Source organism: Phocoena phocoena, chromosome 8, assembly GCF_963924675.1.
Source record: "Phocoena phocoena chromosome 8, mPhoPho1.1, whole genome shotgun sequence".
NCBI lineage: Eukaryota > Metazoa > Chordata > Mammalia > Artiodactyla > Phocoenidae > Phocoena > Phocoena phocoena.
This window is the reverse complement of record NC_089226.1, coordinates 8046294-8062364: the sequence shown is the minus strand read 5'-3', so window position 1 is coordinate 8062364 and position 16071 is coordinate 8046294. Positions and strand designations below refer to the sequence as shown.

General features: G+C 55.9%; 1 protein-coding gene across 2 annotated transcripts in view; it reads left to right on the top strand.

Moving 5' to 3' along the window:
- DCPS (decapping enzyme, scavenger) overlaps positions 1-15706 on the top strand; it is a 34208-nt gene extending 18502 nt beyond the window's left edge. Inside the window, exons 3-6 of one of the 2 annotated variants that reach the window (XM_065882298.1) lie at positions 5066-5211; positions 11058-11171; positions 13462-13572; positions 15438-15706. In XM_065882298.1, the coding sequence (XP_065738370.1) occupies positions 5066-5211; positions 11058-11171; positions 13462-13572; positions 15438-15704 (638 nt within the window). In that variant the 3' untranslated portion in view covers positions 15705-15706. The remainder of the gene's footprint in view (positions 1-5065; positions 5212-11057; positions 11172-13461; positions 13573-15437) is intronic. The other variant, XM_065882297.1, reaches the window with a different exon arrangement.
- The last annotated feature ends 365 nt before the right edge of the window (positions 15707-16071 follow it).

The following is a 16071-nucleotide window of genomic DNA, read 5'->3' as shown; positions in this document are numbered from 1 at the left end:
TGGGGACGAAGTAGCGACAAGTTTATAGAAAAGAAAACAAAAAAAGTAAATAGTAACTGCATACCAAAAACTGTGCTGAAAAGGAAAAATAGTCATAGTGTACTCTTCAGCAGTAGACAGCATTTACATCATCATGATGGTATTGATGTTGAGTACTGATTTATCCAAAATTGTGATCTGGGGGTGGTGTGAGGATGGGGTAGAAGAGCGTGTGCGCACATGCGTACTCGCGCTCTTCTGGTACAGAGTTGGTAAAACAGCTAAATCCTTACCTTCCATAATGGGAGGTTAATAAATAATAGTAAAACTGAAAAATCAAGGTGGAACGAGTTATAAAAATGTTTGTAATTTGGCACTGTGGAAGTACGAAAGCAAGGAAATGGCCGGAAGAGTTGAAAATGGTGCTCAGACAGGAGCAGAAAACATAAAAACAAGCTTGGTTTGACTTTTAACCTATGTGCAAACACACCTTAAACTAAAAATAAAAACAAAGTTTGAAGAAGCATGACGAATAGGAAGCCCTTGTAAGGAATGTCAGGGATGCTCTCAATAGGTTGTGAACATTCTTGAGCTGTTGGTTTTGGAGTTGATTTTTTTTAAGAATGCCAGGAGGAGGGCAGGGTCAGGAAGTTCCTTGTTGCTTCTCTAGCTACTGGGAGAAGCTTCTGGGCTGGGAGGTGCCAGGTACTTCTCACCCTGGGCAGGTGGCCCCTTAAGTCAACTTGTTAAACTGGGGTTGGCAGAGAGGGCGCCAGGCGGAGGGTGAAGCCACGTCTGCTGACCTGCGCGGCTGGTACGTGGTGCCGAGGCTGAAGCCCAGCTCTGAGCCTCAGCTTCCTCGTGTGTGACGTGGGGACCAAAGTCATACCCGTCTCACACTGGCTGTGGGGAGTGAGTGGGTACCTATGCATGCAGGGCTTAGGACAGTGCCTGGTACCTCCACTGGCAGTTAGCACCCAGGGTCTCGAGAGTACCAACACGTTTTTATGTAACTTTATATTTCGAAAAAAATTTTCAACCTTACAGAAGGGCTGTAAGAATAGTACAAAGAACTCCCTTAAAAAGCCCTTCACCTCTTGTTAACATTTGGCCACATTTCCTTTTTCTCTCTCCACATACACATATAATAATATTTTGTTACTATTCGCTCTGTTATTGAAAAGTAAGTTGCAGACGTGGTAGCCCCTCAGTGCTGAGCACGCCAGTGTGTGTCTCCTAGGAACCAGAGTAAAATGATCAATTTTGGGAACTTCCACATGTATACAAAGCCATTAAGTGATGTGGAGACCACTATTAAATCTTGCCAGGGTTTCAGTACCACCTTTCAAGCAGGAATCTCCCGCACACCCCCGTCCTGCCCCCGTCCAGGATCCAGTCCAGTCCCTAGCGTCCTGTAATCTGGAGCAGTCCCTCAGCCCTAACTTTGACACTTGGGAAGAGCTGTGAAGCCACTTGTTCCGTAGAGCGTCCCTGGGTTTGGGAGGAGGATGTCGCCTCGCGATTGGATGCAGGTTATGCGCTTTGTCTTGCACACCACGGCACAGCCCAGGAGGCCCAGGGCGTCAGTTCATCCCATGAGGAGTGATGTTCAGTCCAGTCACTTTGTGTCCGCCTCTGTAATTAATAAGTAATCTCTGAGGAGATGTTTTTGAGGCCCTGAGTGGACGTCCTCTTCCCCGACGTATTTTCATCCGATGGTTTGAGCATTTATCGGGCATTGACTCTCGCCCAGATTCCTCGTGAAGCTCAGTTGCAGGTCATTTGGATAAACACCAGAGTTTGCTTTTGGCTGCCAGTGAGAAACTCAGCATTGGGAAATATATTGACCTTTTTTTTCTTTTTTTCCGGAGAGGTTTTATTCCATTTGGGACAAGAAATGCTCTTCCTGGGTTTAAAGTCTAAAAAGACCAGATTCATTTTTTCATTTGTTCAGTATTTGTTGAGTACCTGCTGTATACCAGGCGCTCTTCCAGGTGCTGGGGATAAAATGATAAAACAAAATTTTAAGGTAGACAAAAATCCCTGTCCTCCAGGGAAGTCCGTCTAATGGGGGAATCAGACAATAAATATGTCCTCCATCGTCAGGCAGTGAGGGGTGAAGGAGGCAGGGTGTGGGGAGGTAAGGGGTGCCTCTCTAGTCGGGCCGTCTGGGAGCTGGCCTTTGGACGGAGGCCTAAGGGAATGAGACGGGGCAGCAGGCGTGAGGCCTAGAGGTGGGAGTCGGTGGGGAGTGTAAGGGGGTCTCTGTGGCTGGGGCAGAGACGGCCGGGGGAGAGTGGCGGTCAGTGGGCTTGGAGCAGGGCCTGGGCGAGACTGGAGGGGCGTCCCCACCCTGATGCCAGCAGCGAGGGTCTGACCGAGGCCGGGCAAGGGGTGACTGGCTCTGGCAGGGCTCAGAGTGCAGCAAGGTGCGCCTCCTCCAGGCAGGCGGGTCTCAGGAAAGGAAACAGGACGGCAGAAAGTGAGCAGTTGGAAAGTGCCTTTTTTTTTGCAGTATGTGGGCCTCTCACTGTTATGGCCTCTCCCATTGCGGAGCACGGGCTCCGGACGCGCAGGCCCAGCGGCTGTGGCTCATGGGCCCGGCCGCTCCACGGCATGTGGGATCTTCCCGGACCGGGGCACGAACCCACGTCCCCTGCATCGGCAGGCGGACTCTCAACCACTGCGCCACCAGGGAAGCCCCGGAAAGTGCCTTTTTATTTTTCCCTGCTGCTGGGGGGAGGGCAGGAGGGGCCGGTTCCCAGGGCTCTGCGGCGGGGGCGGTCTGTGGCCAGCCTTGGCAGGCGGGCATGCCCATCGGCCCCGTGGCTTTCCAGTCTGGAGCGGCCAGGGGCCCCCAGGCCGGGAGCCCAGGGCTGCGTGTGCATTGCCAGTGGGGCCGGGCTCTTCTCTAGGTTGTCCCGGCCCGTCTCCCCACCCGGAGGGAGCGCCTTTCTCCGCCTGCCCCGCCCAGGCGACACAAGGAGAGTAAGAGCCAGCATTGGAGGAGCACTTTTCCATGGGGGTGCAGGTGGAGGGCAGCTTCTAGAGGTTTCCCACCTGCTGCTCACTGGCTTCTCACGTGCCCAAGGTTACACAGCCAGGATTTGAACCCAGGCTGATTGGTGCCAGCATCTCGTCCTTCCCCAGCAGGCTGCACTGCAAGGGCCAAGGTGCTGACATTCCATCTGTTTCAGGCAGTCTCCTGTCTCCTGAGAGCTTGGTGTGCTTGACCTTTGATCTCTGGCCTGTGACCCAGGGCTGTTAGAGGGTGGTGGGAGTGAGAAGTGACTCACTTGCGAGGAGACTTTTGTGCCTCCCGTTCCAGGTCAGATGCAGAGATTCCTAGGAAGCGGGGTGACATTTATTTAGCGCTTACGTGGGTCCAGTTGACATGCCTTGTTTAACGATAACAACGACTCTCTGTAAATTAGATTTTATGAGCACCATAAATAGATGAGGAAGCTGAGATTCAAAGGTTAAATAACACCCAAGGTGGCACAGCCAGGAAGGGGAGAGTCGTATGCCAGCCTGTGTCTCCATGCTGCGCCGCTCTGCTTGCTAGAGCTGACAGGCCAGGGGCCTCTGGTTCTACCAGGCATCACGCTCTTGGCATTGCGCCTTTGGACGCCCGCACTCAGCTGCTGGAAGACGATGTGGGCCTTCAGGCAGAGGTGGAAAGAGCAGGCTTCAGGGAGGGAAGACCATGGTTCCAGTCCCGTCTCTGCCCCATCCCACAGCGTGGTGTCGAATGAGTCTGGAATCCCTGTGAACTCTTTTTACCCACCTGTGAAATGAGCATGAAAATCGCCTACGTCCTCAGCCCTAGGTTGGTAGTTCTGGGTATGTAGGTGAGTCTGAGCATTTCCTGGAGTGTCCGATGCCCATGCTGGGCCGCTCCTCTCAGGGACCTCTCTGGGAGAGCACATCTGAATCTAGAGTCAAGGAGGACTTGGATCCTTTGAGAAACATCCCAACTGATTTTAAGACAACATTTTCCTTCCCTGCTTTTAAGATCTATGTTGAAGCTGTTGTAGCAGATGTTAAGAGAAATAGGAAAAAGGACTTAACCAAAACCGGGTGGTGTTTTACTAGGACCCTAGCCTAGAGTCTCTTTAGGGACACTACCAGGTTTCCTTGTGATGAAAACGGTGATTCTCAACTGGGGGCAGTTTTATCCCCCAGGGGCACTTGGCAATGTCTGGAGGCGTTTATGGTTGTCGCAACTGGAGAGATGGTTTAACTAGCATCCCGGCGGAAACCTGCAATGCTGCTAAACAGCCTGCAATGCACAGGACAGCCCCACAGCAAAGAATTATCTAGGTGGAAATGTTGATGGTGCCAAAGTCAAGACTGGGTAACCCTGGGCTGAAAATAGCCAGTATTTATTACGTGTTAGACATTGTTGTTCTAAGAGCCCCACAGGTATTAACTCGCTAATCCTCCCAACCCTATGACATATGAGCTATTATCACCCTCAGCTGACAGATGGAGACGTAGGGGCACAGGGAGGGTAAACACCTGGACTGGGGCAGGGGTCCCAAGTGAGGAGCAGGCAGAGCCAGGACGTGGACCCTGGTGGTCCAGCCCCAGAGTCTGTGCCTTCAGCCACTGTCGTGCTGCACTGCTCTGCGTTAAGGTGGCTGCGTGGCTTTTTTTCTTTTTTTTTTTTGGCCACTCTGCGCAGCATGTGGGATCTTAGTTCCCCGAACCCGTGCGCCCTGCAGTGGAGGCGCGGAGTCCTAACCACAGAAACGTTTTATTCCTGTGCCTAGAAAATAAGAGGGAAGGGCTAGGGTTAAGGGTGATGAGGGACCTAGTGACCCATCAGTGAAAACCGTACATTTTCCAGACCGTACATTTTCCAGATTCCGAGTGTGGTTCAGGTCATGAATTTAATGGCACGAGGCACCTCGTGGGAGTGGGTCGTGGGTGAACATAACTTCTTAGTCTTTGGCTCCCTTCACTGGAGAATCAAAGAGAGACCGGGCCCATCCTTTCCGTGGTGCCTGTCAGGGTCAGAGTGTGGCAGGACTGTGTGGAGAGAGTGGCTGACTGTGGCCCGGGCTGTGTTGTGTCATTGCAGACGTGAAGACAACCGTGGTTTACCCTGCCACAGAGAAACACCTGCAAAAGTACCTGCACCGGGACCTCCGCCTGGTCCGGGAGACGGGCGACGATTACAAGAACATCACCTTACCGCACCTGGAGTCCCAGAGCCTCAGCATCCAGGTACTGGCCGCCACGGCCTGGGCCAGCCCCACGGGTCAGATTCGGAGTGCTGTCCCCACGGCCAGTGTATCTTCTCAGGCACCTGTCGAGGTGGTGCCAGGGTCCAGCGCTCTCCCGCCGCACAGGCCACGGGACACGGCAGAGAGTAGAACGGCGCCCCTGCCTTCACGGAGCTTACCTCCTTGTTCAGGTGTCAGCGTGGGAATATATAAGTAACCACACAAAACGTGAGATTGTGAGTGCTGTGGAGAAGAATAAGCAGGATAGACGGCATAGACAGTGCTGGGCTGAGGCTGTCGCTCTTTCATAGAGGATAGTCACCTTCATTGATAAGGGAATTGACAGCGGTCTTGGGCACGCCGCCGAGGCACTCGGGGATCTCAGAGCAGTCCAGTTCGTGGAAAGAATTTCTAAGTACTCTACAGTAGCCTTGATACGGTCTCAGAATGGCTTGCCCTGGCCGGGGGTCTGTGAACGGTAAAGACGGGTGCTGGTTAGGCCTCCTCGTCCAGACTCTTATCCCTGGTTTCACCCATAGCAAACCAGCCTCCAGGAGTTGAGTCACAGGGTAGAAACCCCCTTCCCTTGCTCCCCTGCATCCATTGCAGGGGGCAGGCTCGGGGGCTGGTGCAGGGCCTCTTCTCCCAGGGCGATGGCCGTGGGTTGGGAGCATCTTCGAAGTGTCTTCAGCAACTGGGCCAGGTGCAAGGCCATTTCGCTAAGACATCCGACTTCTTGGGTCTGTGCCCAGCACCAGCCAGAGCCTCTGCCTGGAACTGGTCCCATGTGCACGCTCAGAGATAATGTGATGGATCAGGCGTTCTCCTGTAGAGTATCTCTACATACTCCACCACAAAATCTTTTTGTGGTGGTGTGGGACGTCCTAGTGTGGGAAGCTCACAGCATTTGTCCCGGAGGAGGGAGGGTGTCCTGTATGTGGGGTCTCGGGATGTGGATTGTGCCTGGGAGGAGGAAGGACAGGAGGTTGACAGGGCTTGCAGGGGGTCCCCTGGGGAAGACCCAACCCAGCTGTTAGCCGTGGTCCCCTGCACATTATTTGCACAAGGCTCCTCTAACTCACAGTGGCTTGACTTTTTCCTTTTTTTAAGGAAGTCCCAGCACTTGCCCTGTCTTCTAAGTAGACGGGAAATATGTCTCCATCTTCCTAGACTGTGTCTAAGATTGCGGGGGGATGTCCTGGAATGTGTGTCCTGCTGCACTGGATGTGCGCGTATGTGGGGTTCAAGAGAGGAAGCCTGTAATACAGCTGGTGTGAGTCGTATATATACCTTCTCACAGGCCATCATGCAGATCCTCTTGGGAAATAGTAACCCCTCTGCTCTACCAGCTTCTGCTTGACATGAGCGTTCATGTATTCTTTTTTTTTTTTTTGGCCGCACCGCATGGCTTGTGAGATCTTAGTACCCCAACCAGGGATCGAACCCAGGCACACAGCAGTGAAAGCGCCGAGTCCTAACCACTGGACTGCCAGGGAATTTCCCATGTATCCTTTCTCGGCTGTTTCTAGCAAGTTTACAAGCACTCAGCTTAATGGGCAATAGTCATTGTATTAATGAGCATCCCCTATGTACCAGGCCCTGTGCTAGGCTCTGGAGGGTCACCAAGATAAACACTGATAATGTCCCCACAGTCTTGTAAGGAAGATAGGCCTGCAACCTGGTAACTGCAGTATAATGGGATGAGCACTTTGGCGGTCTATACGCGAGGTACAGTATCGACACAGAGGGCGAGTGATCAGCCCAGACAGTGGGGGGCTTCACAGGGGAGAGGATCCTCCAGTTGGGTCTTAAAGGACAAAGAGAAGTTTGCCAGCTGGAAGAGGCAGACAGGGCACTCCAGGCAGAGGGAGGAACAAGTATAGGGGCACAGAGGACTGGACCCATTTGATGCATTTCGGGAACGGGCAGGAGAAGGCAGGCGGGGGCCACAAAGAGGCTTGTGCACTTTGTCCAGGAGACCAGGAGTTCCCACACCTTGCTGCTCGTCAGGATGGCCTGGTTAGATTTCTTTAAATACAGAGCACAGGGCCCTCCTCCATATCTCCTGAGTCAGAATGAAGCTGGGAGTAGAGCTGGGAAATCCGCATTTAAAAAAATCTTTTTGTTCTAATGATCGTCAGATTTGTGGGCGATTGCCAGAGCGATGAGCATCCTGTTAAAGGTTTGAAGCACGCGGGTAACGTGATCAGATTTAAAGAATCATTGGAAGTTGTGAGAGTAGAAGAGGGAGGAAGACTGAACCGAGGCAGGGGCAGCGGGGAGCTTCCCTTGCGATTAAGGCGTAGACGTGGGTGATTTGGAGCAGTGAGGGAAGGGCCTGGGGTGAGTCCAGGGGTAGCTTGGGCGATGCATGGTACAGAGTCGGATTGTTAGCCAGCACGGGGGCGTGGGCAGCGGAGTGGTTTACGTGGAGGACGGTGAGTTAGTTTGGCACTTCTTGGAACTCACGAGGTGACAGAACAGCGACTGTCCCAAGCATTTTACAGGCATCGTATCTTCACAGCAGGCCTTTGGAGACTGGCTTCAAAGCCAGGCGGTCTGGCCCCAGCGTCTGTGCTCTAAGCCAACTACCCTATTTGGCTGCTCAAATTTGAGGTGTTTGTAATTTCCCAGTAAAAAAAAATGCGGTGGGGTGTCTGCATCTGGATCCTTGGAGACTGATTTGTGAGTCATCTGATCAGGGCTTCTCTGTCGGCCCAGGGTTTGGACTCTAGTCCTGCCGCCCCGGAGCCTCACGATCTCATCCTTCATTTCTGAGTCCCAGTTTCCTTGTCTGGAAAATGTGACCGACGGCACCTCCCTCCTGGGGTCCCAGTGGAAGCTGAGAGCCGTGCCACATATCATGTGCCTGCTGCCATTTCCAGCGCAGAAAAGGCACCAGAGTGGTGGCCGCCGTTGCCCACACAGGTTCCAGGGAGGACGGGAGAGTGTGGGGCTGAGACGCAGGCAGGGGAGGGGCGGCTGCAGGAGAGGGGCCAGCAAAAAAGAGCAGGAGGAGAGTGAAGAGGGGGCTCGGGGAGAGGGGCTTCTGGGTCAGTTGCCAGTGTCGCCTACAGGGAAGAAGTCGTGCCGGGTGCGTCCAGAAGCTGCCAGCACCCCCATATCGTCTGTGGGGCCGAGGCTCCCGGGCTTGCTTTCCCAGCGTGTTACTCTCCCTTATGTCACCCCTATGATTCATGTGGGCTTTGTTCCCTGGCTCTCCTCCCTCTCTAATCTGGGCTGAGACATCCTGTGTATTCAGACCTCTCCCGGCTCTCCCAGAGGCCTTACCCATGTGGCCTGCAGCCTGGGCTCTGGGGCCGGACTCTGGGTCGGAATGTGTGAACTTGGATGAACTTCCTTGCACCTAGCTCTTCCTTCCCTGCAATATGGGGACCCCGACAGTGCCCACCTTACGGGCTTGCCGCACAGGGTGGTCCCGTGAGATAGGCTCATCACAGCACAGCTTCCCAGCCCTCACGTGCCGTTCCAGCCCCGCACGTGGTCCCCTCAGCGCACCTCCTTTGCTCTCATCCGCTTTCTTTTTTGCCTTTCCACAGTCGGTCTTGTAGCCTCGGGCAAGCCCAGCCTGACCTCCCCTTGGAGCCTTCCCAGCACCTTCCCTGTTCTCAGTTGCATCCCTGGGCAGGGCTCCGTGTTGGGCAATTTCACACGCATTTTCTCACTTACAGTTCGCACCACAACCCTCACTTGGGGGTGTTGTTAGATCCTCTTGAGGAAGGAGGAAACCAAGGCTTAGAGAGATGAAATCACTTTTTTTTTTTTTTTTTAAAGATGCTAGTTCTTTATGTATTTATTTATTTTGGGCTGCGTTGGGTCTTCGTTGCTGTATGCGGGCTTTTCTCTAGCTGTGGGGAGCGGGGGCCTTCGTTGCGGTGCGTGGGCTTCTTACTGCGGTGGCTTCTCTTGTTGCGGAGCACGGGCTCTAGGCGCGCGGGCTCAGTAGTTGTGGCTCGCAGGCTCTAGAGCGCAGGCTCAGTAGTTGTGGCGCACGGGCTTAGATGCTCCAAGGCATGTGGGATCTTCCCGGACCAGGGCTTGAACCCCTGTCCCCTGCATTGGCAGGCGGATTCTTAACCACTGTGCCACCAGGGAAGTCCCAGATGAAGTCACTTTGCCAGCGTGCAGCTAGTTAGTGGTGGAAGTGAGAGATGAGCCCAGTCTTGTTGGGCTCCAGAGCCTGTTCATTCTCTCCCAGACGACATCTGCTTTCCAGGCGGAGGCAGAGCTGCTTATCTGTGGGCAAAAGCAGGGCCCCAGGGAGGCTGGGCCACACCAGGGCTCTCCACGCAGGGACACCATCCCCTCCCTCCCGTTTATTTTTGGGAGGTTTCAGGTCAGGATCCGGCTGGCGCTTTTTCTCCAGTAGCACATTCTTAGAGAGAGTTCCAGTCAGAGAGGACATTCTGACTGGAATGTCCCTCCCTGGAATGTTCTCCACCTGCTGGGCTGTGCATCGCTCTGGCCCCAGTGCTGCACGAGGAAGCCACTGCTGGGCGGCCCCCAGACTCCACCCAACAAGTGGCACTGCCAGGCTCTTCTTGACCATATTGTGAGCGGGCTGTGGGTCTTACCAGGGGGTCTGGGAGGCCCAGATTGTCCCAGGCAGGTTTTCTCTGCCTCCTCGCTCTGCATCTCAGACAGTTGCACTTGGCCTTGGCCCTGCTGGCCGACAGCAGAGGATGTGGACTCGGCGGGGCATGGGGGAGGATGTGTGTAGCCCTGGCCCTCACTGACACTGCTGCACCCGCGTTCCTGGTGGTGGGCAGAGGAGCCCTCCGCTGGCCTGGCCGTGTCGGCGCCCTGGCCTCCCATCCACCGCTCGAGCAGCTTGAGGCCCTTCGTGACTGCAGGGCGGAAGGGGCAGCCGTATGAGCCCAGGTCCTGCCCTCTCTGTGGCTCTCCAGCAGGGTTCGCTCTCGGATTTCAGGCACAGAGTTCACTGGCCTGGAAGGAAGTCGTGTTGGCAAAGGGCTCTCAGACCTCTGGGGAAGTGGAGAAGAGCCGGGGCTGGGGGGTTGGATCCCCGTGAGAACAGGGGCCTTCTTATCTTAACCTCCCTGCAGGCTGGCTTCTTCAGAGAGGCCTCCGGGACCTTAATGGTAAAGTGATGCCCTTGGGATTCACGCAGCGCCCAAGGAAGGGTCCTCTGAAGACTGTTGACAGCAGCTAATCAAAGGGCGTGAGAGAGCTGGCAGCCTGGGGTTAACAGGAAAGGTCTGTGTAATCGCCTCTCCACGTGGCGTTTGTTCTGCTTTGTCATGAAGGGTGCATGTCAGCTGGGTCCCCAGGTGGGGCAGCGGTGCTAACCCCAGCCCTCACAAGGATCCCAGCAGGCTGAGAAACCCAGCACACTAACTTCTAGAACCTGAGCCTTTCCCCACCCTGGTGTGTAGCGGACTTCCTCTGCAGAAGAAACCCCCAGCCTGACTCTCTGCCCGTGGTCCTGAATAAAGTGGGACAGGGCCCGCCCATGGGACGCTTTTCCCGAGTCCTGTGGGCAGTGGAAGGGGCGGCTGCAGACCAGGCCTGTGAGGCCAGAGCAGAGCATGTGCACAGTGCCGGCCAGGAACTGCCTCAATGGCCCTGTCTGAGTTGCCGTGGTCCCTGTGGGGATGGCTGTAGTGGGAGAGGGGAAGTCCCTTCCGGACCCCCAGGAGTAGCTCCCCGGAACAGGACAGCCTGATGTCGGTCCCCCGAGCATAGTGGCCCTTTCAGACTTGGCTGTCCTTCCTGGGGAGGCCTGAGAGCCTACCTGGCCCACTGTGGGGTGTCTCTCAGGGAAAATGACTGGTCTGTGAACCCCCTCTCTCCCCTTCCTTCCAGTGGGTGTACAATATTCTCGACAGGAAGGCTGAAGCTGACCGGATTGTTTTTGAGAATCCAGATCCCTCTGATGGCTTTGTCCTCATCCCCGACCTCAAGTGGAACCAGCAGCAGGTAAGGGATTTCGTACTGGGCCTCTCTGGTCTCTGAGTGCCCTGCTCCAGGCTGCTGGGCCTCCTTAATCCTGCCCTTTCCTCCTCATGTTGCTCGCTCTCTCTAAGCAGATTATAATTAACCAAAGGGGAGGCCTGAGTTCTCTGCAGTGGGAGCACGTAAAACAAATGTTTACACTTTAATGGGCCAGTTAAAGCCTCTTTCTGGCTCACCTCCCACCCTGGGGGTGAGGATGGGGCAGTGTTTGCATCCATGACCTCGCGGGCTGTTCCTTTACCAGCCAAGCTGGGGAGCTGCACCCTCTCTTCCAGGAGCACCTGGAGCCCTGAGGTGGACGGTTCACCCTCTCCCCGTGCCCTGGATACCGGCAGATCCAGGCAGGCCCACGGTCTGCAACACTGGCCGGCAGAAAGTAGGGTGACCGACCCGAGGAGTCCCGTGCACTACCCGAGCCACAGAGGAGGCCTCCGGTGGCCCAGGGCCACCCCCCTCCTCCAAGCCTCTCAGCTCTGCTGCCTGGCCCCCTAGCGGCCCCTGCCCCGACCTTCTTGAGAGCAGCTTTCCCGGGAGCCGTCTTCACTCACACCGCCCCTCCTGTCCTCTGCAGCCTCTGGCCGCCTTCTCTCCTCCTTCCTCACCTCACTGTGAGCCCCATCACCGGTATCTCTGGGCCGGGGCCCTTTGGCTGCCTGCAGGAAATGCAGGGTCACGTCTGATCCCAAAGAATGGGTTTGTTTTCCTTCCCTCGCCCATCCCGTGAGCTGATACCTGGCACAGCCTTCATGCTTCACTCGATGCCAGTGGAGCAGAGAGGTGTGATTTCATGTCACGTTTGGCGTTCATCAGCAGATACCATCTAAAATAAAGGCTACTGTTATTTGGAAGTCCTGTGACAGTGACACGTGGAACAGCTGAAGACACCCACAGACATGCACACACACTCCAGGTTCAAGCAGTTTTATTTCCTACTTCTCCTTGGGCCCCTAGCTAGTGCGAGAGTCTTGGACACAGGCCATGAGAAGGAAGAGCCCAGAAGGGACTTGTAGGCAAAACGGAGGCCTGGGTGGGCACAGCTTAGCCATCTGCCGGGAGGTTCCCACTGGGCTCATCTGTAGCAGGTCTGGGGCAGAAAGCCTGGATTCTTAGGGCCCTGGAGGAGAAGAATGTGTATGGCATGGAGAGACTGTTGGCATGAAGAGGCACAGTTGGACATCCCGCACCATATGGAGAATGTCATTCTAAGTTTTTAAGTTGGGGCCCTTGGGGATTTGGTTGGGTGACTCATGGTCCCCAAATTATCTCATTGAGGAATCTAGCAGCTCAGATTGCAGGGCTGAGGGCTGCTGGATTCTCTCCATGCCTCGGCCCTTGGAGCCCTGGTGTCTGGGGCTTGCCTCGCACGAGGATGTGAAACTGGCCAAGGCCAGGGTTTGGGTAAGCAGAGACGGCTGGGAGGGTTTTCTGGGCAAGAGGAAGAGTCCGTTTGCTCTTCTCTGGCTCAAGACCTTGTTGGCCTTGGGTCTCAGGACTGTTGTGAACTCCAGGTCCTCAGCAAGGCACTGTTTAGGACGGATGGCAGGAAGGGCCGTCTGTGAGCCCTGTGAGATAGGGGAAGGGAGGAGAGGGTGAAGCCGTGGTGGAGCTCACTGCCCCGCTGGCCTGAGGCTCCCTTCCCCCCCGTCACATGCCCCTTCACTTCCTCGCCTGCCTCTGATTCCAGGCACATGGAGTTGTTTACTCTCCCACCTAGATGCCCTAGACTTTCTTGCCTCTGAGCCTTTGCTTTCCTCTACCTCAATGCCCTTTCTCCAAACCCTACCTCTTCTTCAAGACCCGGGTGCCCTGCCTTCTCTTCTAGGAAGCCTCTCGGGATCACCCTAGCTAGTCTGTCCTTCTTCCTCCTGCACTCTTATCACCTTATGTCTTACAGCAGTTACTTCTGTACATGCGATTAGACCATAAGAGTTGTGCTTGGCATTTTCTTGAACCTCCTTCCCGCCGCTCATTCCCCATCAGCTGTGAGTATGTAAATACTCTCATATGGTATTTTTTAGCAGGAAGAATAAACAGAAGCTCTGTCCCTTAGACTGTCCCACTCACCCTGGCCACGAGGACGCCCACGTTGCCTGGGGATTGGTCCTGCCACGGGGTCCCTGGGATTGGCCGTGGCTGACACTGCAGGCCTTGGGGTGTGGGTGCTTCCTGGTTTCTGGGCGGAATTCCACGATTGGCAGCCTCCCCGGCCCTGTCCCCTGCTGAGCCCGGTTTACCCCTGCCTGTCTCCGCACAGCTCGATGACCTGTATCTGATTGCCATCTGCCATCGCCGGGACATCAAGTCGCTTCGGGACCTCACCCCAGAGCACCTGCCACTGCTCAGGAACATCCTCCAGGAGGGGCAGGTGAGCTGCCGGGGCCGAATCTGTGCCGGAGCCCAGGGGCGTTACACTCCAGTTCCATTGTGTTCCCGGGCCCCTTTCCTCACCCCTTCCAGAAGTCTGTCTCGTGAAAAGGGCTCCTCTCCGAATGCCCGTGCAGCGGCCCATGAAGGCTTTTAGGGGGCCTCACGAGGCCCCTGTTCCTGGTCCTGCCCTGCCCTCTAGCTCTACTCTTAACCCCCTTGCCTCACCCGACACGGGCTTCCTCAGCTCGGGTTCCCGCTCTTGCTCCCTGCCTGTGTCCTGCAGGTCACGTCTGGGATGCCCTCCCATCCCAGGGTTACCTGCCCCGCTCACGACAGCCACATCATGCCAGACGTGTTTCTCGGGTAGATGGGGCACGACCTGACGTGTGTCTGTGTCCCCGCATCTACCGTGAGGGAAGAGACTGAATCCTCTAGCACCTGGCATTCTGGGATCCTTTCTCTCTGGGAGATTTGCTGAATCGAATGAAATCACAGCGTTGCTGAAAGGAGCCCTGGGGGCGAGGGGAGATGGGGGAAGAGAGTCTCGAGTCTTGGGTCCTGGTCCTGGTTTGACACTTTGACCTTAGCCCACTGGATGACCTCAGGCAGGTCACTTCACCTCTCTGGGCCTCAGTGTCTGGAGGGGGTCCTTCTTCCTTCTGATTCCATTATTCTGTGGGCTTGGTCTCAGCCGGAGACATTAGAAGATGCGGCCTCCATGGCAGGCCTGCTGTCACCAGGGTGCCCAGCGGGGAAGAGGCTCCCCCGACCAGGTCGGGTTCAACAAGAGCTGCTCTGAGGCTCTGCCGCAGACCTGAAGGAGGGGCTGTGCTTGGGGCCACTCTCCCTTCACCTGTGGCCCCTGCCTGTCCTGTGCCGACTGCCTTCTGCCCCGCATGCCCACGTCCCCATCCCCCTGGCTGCCTTTCTCTTTTCCCCGTAACTCGTTTCTCTGCTGAAACAGCCTCTGGATGCAGAGCCCCTGGGAGATGCTGGGCCAGCACTTGCGCCTGCCCTGACAGTTCCGGCAGCACCTCCCAGGAAGCCCTTCGGGTGCCCTGGTCCTGGTGTCACCCTGCTGCCGAGATCCCCGGGGGAGCGCCAAATGCAGAATAGAATACAATTCCAGGATGTATTCCGAGCACGCTGAGGCCCTGTCTTTTTCTCTTCACCCCTGCGGCCTCAGGGATTTGCCTACAGTGGTAATTAAGTCTCCTCTTAATTCCAAGCCTTGGAGGCTCCTGAAGGGGGTGTGGTAGAAAAAGCTCTACCCCTGAGCAAGGTTGGGGCAGGCAAAGGGAGCCAGGGCCGAAGGTGATGCTTTCCTCTTCCAACCAGGAGTCCTGCAAGAATTTGATGATCCTATTATGACTCCCTGGTCTGTCCAGGGCAGCCCTGCTCGCGTCCCCTCCCCTATCCTTTCTCTGCCACCAAGCCCTTAGCTCTGCCGCAGCCCAGCTCCACTCTGTTCTATGCTGAAAGGGAGAGCAAGGCCTCTTCCCACCTACTTGATGATACAAGTCTGGTAAATCATCCAGGGCAGGGTAGTCCCCACAGTCTTGGAAACCTGGGCCTGTCCTTAGCACCGAGACTTCCTAGAGGCCCAGAGGCAACTGTGAGGAAGCAGGTGTTTTACCAGGTTGGAGCGGGGAAGCCTGATCGAGGCCACCGTCCCCATCCTTGGGAGAAAGAGCCTCCGCCTTGCTGCTGTCCCCTGCACTTGCTGACCCCCAAGAATGGAAGACAGGGATCCGAAGCCAACAGCGGGTGGAGAGGCTGGTCGGGGCCGTGGGCAGGAGGGGGTTCTGGCGCCGGTGTGTGGGCAGCACGATGAGCCTCCCCGCCCCTCCCCTTTCTTGCCAGGAAGCCATCCTGCAGCGCTACCAGGTGGCGGGAGACCGCCTTCGCGTGTACCTGCACTACCTGCCCTCCTACTACCACCTGCACGTGCACTTCACTGCCCTGGGCTTCGAGGCCCCTGGCGCAGGCGTGGAGCGGGCCCACCTGCTGGCCGAGGTGATCGAGAACCTGGAGCAGGACCCCGAGCACTACGGCCGCCGCACCCTCACCTTTGCCCTCAGAGCTGATGACCCCCTCCTCGCGCTCTTGCAGGAGGCCCAGAGAAGCTGAGTCGGAGAAGAGCACTGATGTGTATGGGGTGGGGGTGGGGTGGGGGGGTGGGGGGGAGGAAGGGCAGCCGGATTTTAGCACCAAGTGAACTTTTTTTTTTTTTTAATATATTTTCTACTGGTTTCTTTCCAGCATGAGAATAAACTATCGGTCTCATTCGGTGTGGACCCACGGTGTGGCCTGCTGGGGAAGCGGAGTGGGCAGAACCTAGGGGGAAGGTCTTAAGAAGGGGGTGAGTGTCTGGGGGTCAGCCCCAGCTGGCCCGGAGGGCTTGGGGTTTTCTGTAGGCCCCCGGGCACCCGTCCTGGCTGTCTTCACATCCGGAATCCAACTGAGCCTCCCTCTGCTTTCACTCCTTCCTGCACTG